Source organism: Microtus oregoni, unplaced genomic scaffold (genome assembly GCF_018167655.1).
Source record: "Microtus oregoni isolate MIOR12 unplaced genomic scaffold, Mior012 000073F_000, whole genome shotgun sequence".
NCBI lineage: Eukaryota > Metazoa > Chordata > Mammalia > Rodentia > Cricetidae > Microtus > Microtus oregoni.
Genome location: NW_024543980.1, coordinates 732,857 through 739,321, shown reverse-complemented (window position 1 = coordinate 739,321; position 6,465 = coordinate 732,857). Strand labels below are relative to the sequence as shown.

At 38.8% G+C, this 6,465-nt stretch overlaps 2 protein-coding genes across 2 annotated transcripts; both read right to left on the bottom strand.

Annotated features, from left to right (window-relative positions):
* Nucleotides 1–411: 411 nt before the first annotated feature.
* LOC121441024 (small nuclear ribonucleoprotein G-like) lies at nucleotides 412–607 on the bottom strand. Its single transcript, XM_041642152.1, is given in 2 exon segments — nucleotides 412–469; nucleotides 471–607. Coding segments are annotated over 2 exon segments (168 nt in total). The 5' UTR covers nucleotides 581–607.
* A 4,982-nt stretch (nucleotides 608–5,589) lies between these two features.
* On the bottom strand, nucleotides 5,590–6,093 carry LOC121441042 (60S ribosomal protein L23a-like). Its single transcript, XM_041642181.1, has one exon. It carries the CDS (start codon nucleotides 6,064–6,066, stop codon nucleotides 5,596–5,598), a length of 471 nt encoding a protein of 156 aa, XP_041498115.1. The 5' UTR covers nucleotides 6,067–6,093; the 3' UTR covers nucleotides 5,590–5,595.
* Between the last annotated feature and the right edge of the window lie 372 nt (nucleotides 6,094–6,465).

Here is a 6,465-nt window from a genome sequence, read left to right as displayed (position 1 = left end):
TTTGGTATGTACATTGTTGTCATCCTTGTTCAGAAAAAGCACTTTAATAATAGTGCAGGATTGGTTGTGGTTGATAACAAAGTAGAACCAATCTAGAAAAGAAAACTTGACTAGCTTGTAGAGGTCTCAAGTTTATGCATTCCAGATATGCTGTCATCCTTAAATATTCTTTGGGTCCTTACCCCAGGCTACATTTTGAGCTATTTAAAGAGAGACAAGAGACTTAAAGTCTGGCTACGTGGGCAGATGGGAGTTACACAGCAAAGATGACAGAATTATTTCCTTTTATAGTATCATAAAAGTTTATTTAGCAAAAAGTTTCAGTTGAAAATATACATGACCCAGTTGTACGCCATAGTCAAACCAGCCCTAGGGGGAGAGATGTGAATGTTTCTGCTCAACAGCCATTGTTTAGACTCTTTCCAAGGCTTCCATCATGATGATGCTCTTTCCTCACATGACCACCATTTGCCATCTCCACACACCCATCAATCTCAAGGCTCATAAACGAATCAAAGCCCCATAGGATTGCATGTATATGTCTGCTACCATTTAACTTCAATGGTAACTTCTTGACCATAAATTTCTTCAATTTGAGAGGATTGGCTTTGCTCCTGCTGAGTCCTCAGCAGGCTCAGCATGACAGGATAGAAACTTAAGGAAACCAGTGTTATTCTTTTTAAAAAGTTGTTACTCAGAGTCATCTCACCCACCTGGCAGAATTATATTTTTTCTGATAAGAGTCCAGGGGATTTAATGTTAGACTTTATATGAGGACTTAATAATGTTGGTTGTGACCCTGCACTGCCACCTTGAATTGACAGTCTTTGATATGCGGATGGACCTAATGGTTGGTTGTAAATCAAGGTTGTTCTGGTTATTATGGTATAAAACATAATTAGAGGTCAAACATTAGCACAAACTTTCATAGCAAGCTTTCAATATGGTTAAAAACTGTGTTTATAGTGTTTAACAGGCCAGGTACACTACCTACCATTCTGTCATAGTGGAGGTAGCATTCCTTTATCTAATTACTTTTTGTTTAACTTAATATTTCCTGAGCTAGTTTATTCATAAATCGTTTATAACATAAATTTTTACTACTTCAAGTTTCTCCTGCATCAATACAAGACAACATATAAGTGTGGTTAGACACTGCTAAATTGTCCTGAAAGGTGATTTGTTAAATTTACACAACTGCCATTATTAGATGAGAAAACTAACTCTTCAAAAATGTGCTAACTCTTGGCATCATTGATTATTAGTTCTTACTTGCTGAGCACATAACAGTATTTTGTTCTTCTGTTTCTTCATAGTATCTTGTTGACAATGTGTTAGTATAATTTATGCACTTTTTCCTTTATATGTTACAAGTATCATGATACATCTTCCAAATTTTCTGTTTTCATAGGAGAAAACTAGTCCTGTTTTTTATTCTTAAACCTGTCTTTTTTTCCTAAGAATTAAAAAATATATATTTAACTTTTACATATTTTTGAGCTTTAGTTTATTTCTATTCCACCTTGAATTTATTTTTGGCATGCAAATATGGAGAATTAATAGGCACAGTCAGCATAATTATAGAATTATGAAAAACAGTAGTAAGTATTCAAGAAACAAAAGCTCAATTGAAAAAAGAATAAAAACATGGAAAAACAAAAACCTTTTTATTTCTCTGAGTCAGAGGGTTTCTATTCATTTATTAAGAAAATAAATATGCTACTTTGTCTGAAGTTCTGCATGTTTGTATGGATCTCTAATCTTTATGTTCTCCATTTACAGAATTCATTGTTAATTGGTGTTTTAGCATATTTAAAAGTTTAATTTTGTCTTCTCTGATTTTTATTGAGTTGTCAATTTCTCTTTGTTCCTTATTTCTTTAGACACATCCTTTTTATTTCAGTTGAAATTTTAACAGATGTAAATACGTTTTTATTTACTATTGCATACATGTTATTTTAGAAAAAAATTTTTTTTCTGATGACAACTACCTATAACAATTATGCTAGCATGGTTCACCACTTTCTACTTCATATCTGTGTCTTACAACACATACACACACATAGGTGAGAAAGAGAAGAGAGAGAGTTGAGATTCTCTCAAATTTTCAGGGCACACTATGATTAAATTTCAGTGTATGATTCACCAGCAAATATTTAAACAGAAACAATAACTTTTGCTACTGTGTTTGCGAAAATGAAAAATAAATCTCAAGAAGAAAAGATATTGAACGTAAGGAATCATAAAGAGATATATTTATGCAGAAGGGATTTTGGTAAACTGTATACTTTTATAACTACAGAACTCTATTCTCTCACCTGAAAAATATGCACAAATAAGCAAGATAATATATATATATATATATCACATATATTACAAATAAATAATGTCAGGATGGGTTAGCTTTTAGTTTTGTCACAGAATAAAAGTTCTCTCTCTTTCTCTCTCTCTCTCTCTCTCTCTCTCTCTCTCTCTCTCTCTCTCTCTGTGTGTGTGTGTGTGTGTGTGTGTGTGTGTGTGTGTGTGTGTGTGTGTAAAAGCCCTTATTGGTGGTGGTTGTGGTGGTGCAGGCCTTTAATCTAGCACTTGGGAGCCAGAGGCAGAAAGATCTCTGTGAGTTCAAGGCCAGCCTGGTCTACAGAGAGAATTCCAGGACTGTCAGAGCTACACAGAGAAACCCTGCCTCAAAAACAGCCCTAACCAGACCATGTCAGTTTATAAAGCTCCTTCATTTTGGTTGAACTGTGACAATGATCAAAACTATAGTAAGTTGGTCCCCAGAACTGAATAACATATTTTCCTAGAATAATGCCCTCCCAATCTTCACAGTAGATTCAAAGATCGCTCAACTATAAGCATGTACTATGGGCTATTCATCAACCACTTTCCTCTCAAGTCTGTAAGAAGAGACCCTCCAACTCTGCCACAGTGAACTCTGCAAACTCTCCTCAGTGCCCTTGCCATACTTTTGTGTCTGGTTATGATGTTACTACAAGAACTCTTTTCATACAACTCTTACTCAAAAGAACATTCTGCTTCAGTGTCCCCCTTGAACCTTAAGCCTGAAACCTCTCAGTAAGTTGGATCCTTATCATCAGTTATAATTATATTAATAATATGTAAAATGAAATGCTGTGTGATTACAAAGGGTAATGGTATAAAATTGGAAATAGATAGCTTTAAAAGTAGCCAAAGCATATATGAAAAAATATGAAAATGTACCAGGGAGTTAAGAAAACATGAAAAGAATCCCCATTTTTTTTTTTCTTTAAAAAAACTTTCTGGAGAGATGAAGGTATTTTAGATTGGAAATAATACTTAGGGCTTTTACATAACATTTTCATGAGTGTGGGAATGGGAAAGAATTTTCTCACGAATGTTAAACAATTTAATACTAACAATCTGACAGAAAGTGTTCATGCTTATCCAAAGCAGTAGACCCTTATCTATCACCGTGCACAAAACTCAAGTCCAAATGGATTAAAGACCTCAATATCAGCCCGAACACACTGAACCTGATAGAAGAGAAAGTGGGAAGTACCCTACAGGAGATGGGCACAGGAGATCGCTTCCTATGTATAACCCCAGAAGCACAGACATTAAGGGCAACATTGAATAAATGGGACCTACTTAAACTGAGAAGCTTCTGTAAAGCAAAGGACATAGTCACTAAGACACAAAGGCAACCTACTGACTGGGAGAAGATCTTCACCAACCCCACAACAGACAAAGGTCTGATCTCCAAAATATATAGAGAACTCAAGAAACTAGACTTTAAAATGCTAATTAACCCAATTAAAAAATGGGGCACTGAACTGAACAGAGAATTCTCAGCAGAGGAAGTTCAAATGGCCAAAAGACACTTAAAGTCGTGCTCAACTTCCTTAGCAATCAGGGAAATGCAAATCAAAACAACTTTGAGATATCATCTTACACCTGTCAGAATGGCTAAAGTCAAAAACACCAAGGATAACCTTTGCTGGAGAGGCTGTGGAGGAACGGGTACCCTCATCCATTGCTGGTGGGAATGCAATCTTGTGCAACCACTGTGGAAGTCAGTGTTTCGGTTTCTCAGGAAATTCGGGATCAACTTACCCCTGGACCCAGCAATACCACTCCTGGGAATATACCCAAGAGATGCTATTTCATATGACAAAAGCATTTGTTCAACTATGTTCATAGCAGTATTATTTGTAATAGCCAGAACCTGGAAACAACCTAGATGCCCTTCAATGGAAGAATGGATGAAGAAAGTATGGAATATATACACGCTAGAGTACTACGCTGCGGTAAAAAACAATGACTTCTCGAATTTTGCATGCAAATGGATGGAAATAGAAAACACTATCCTGAGTGAGGTGTCCCAGACCCAAAAAGATGAACATGGGATGTACTCGCTCATAATTGGTTTCTCGCCATAAATAAGGGCCACGGAGTCTACAATAGGTGAACCTAAAGAAGCTAAGTAAGAAGGTGAACCCAAGGAAATACATATAGTTATCCTCTTGGCTAAGGGAAGTAGACCAAATTGCCGGGGAGAAAATTAGGATCTTGGGGGTGGGGTGGGATGGGGGTAAGGGGAGATGGGGAGAGAAAAGGTAGAAGGGAAGGAGGGGGGACTTGGGGAATCAGGAGAATTGGGATAAAGGAAAGGTGGATAGGGGAGCACGGAACCACAATTCTTAGTTAAGGGAGCCACTTTAGGGTGGGCAAGAGATTTGACCCTAGAGGGGCTCCCAAGTGCCCAAGATGAGGTTCCCAGTTAGTTCCTTGGGCAGCTGAGGATTGGGAACCTGAAATGACCCTATCCTAGAGCAATACTGATGAATATCTTGCATATCATCATAGAACCTTCAGCTGGTGATGGATAGAGATAGAGACAGAGACCCACACATGAGCACTGGACTGAACTCCCAAGGTCCCAATGAGGAGCAGAAGGAGGGAGAACATGAGCAAAGAAGTCGGGACCACGAGGCGTGCACCCACCCACTGAGACAGTGGAGCTGATCTACTGGGAGCTCACCAAGGCCAGCTGGACTGGGACTGAAAAAGCATGGGATAAAACTGGACCCTATGAACATGGCGAACAATGAGGGCTGATGAGATGCCAAGGACAATGGCACGGGGTTTTGATCCTACTTAATGTGCTGGCTTTGTGGAAGCCTAGCCAGTTTGGATGTTCACCTTCCTAGATATGGACGGAGGGGGGAGGACCTAGGACTTACCACAGGGCAGGGAACCTGGACTGCTCTGTGGACTGGAGAGGGAGGGGGAGAGGAGTGGGGGGAGGGGGAGAAGGGTGGGAGGAGGGGGAGAAGGGTGGGAGGAGGGGGAGGGAAATGGGAGGCTGGGAGGAGGTGGAAACTTTTTTTTGTTTATGTTTTTTTTCTTCTTTTCTTAATAAAAAAATGTTTATATAACTTTTATATATTGGGGAAAATCATATATTACAATGAGAGATAAAGAAAATTATTATATATTTTTCAGTAGTATCCTATGCAGTAAGTAAGATATATAGACAGAAAACACCCCAATATATAATTTTTTTTTTATGGTGAAAAAGTGTATATTTGGAATTAGCTGGCTGGGCTCAGTTTAGATGATTCCAATCTTGTTGGCAACATCCAGAGCATCATAATCAGGAGCCAACCGAACATATGCCTTCTTCTCTCCATCGGGCCTTATGAGGGTGTTGACTTTGGCCACATCGATGTCATCGAGTTTCTTCACAGCCTGTTTGATCTGGTGCTTGTTGGCCTTGACGTCCACAATGAACACAAGTGTGTTGTTGTCTTCTATCTTCTTCATGGCTGACTCGGTGGTCAGGGGGAATTTGATGATGGCATAGTGGTCAAGCTTGTTCCTCCTGGGCGCGCTCTTCCGGGGGTATTTAGGCTGCCTTCGTAGCCGCAGGGTCTTGGGACGCCGAAAGGTGGGCGATGTGCGGATCTTCTTCTTTTTGTGGCTGTGGACGCCTTTCAGCACTGCCTTCTTGGCTTTCAAGGCCTTCGCTTTAGCTTCGGCTTTGGGAGGGGCAGGAGCTTCCTTCTTCGCTTTCGGCGCCATCTTGACGAAAAGGGTGGCCTATTCTCGTTCCCATCCCCAATATATAATTTATACAACCCAGTTATACAACATATAAGCCAAATATTAAGGATAGTTATGTCTGTAGTTAAGAATAAAGTTTCTCACTCTCTAATCATATATATTCTAATAAATTTGCATTCCCTCCAGAAATGTACACCATTTTATTTATTAAAATTTTCTCCAAAAGACTGATACCAGTAAAAACAACAGAGGAAGGAAGGGACTCTAAAATCCTGACTCTCAAAACTACCACAAGAAACCTTAGAACACACCAAAATTGTCAGAACAATCTTTTTCAGAATATTGGGAATTAAGAGAAAGTTCACAGTAACCCAGAAACTATTTAAGAAAAAAATATCTGATTCTCAATGAACAATG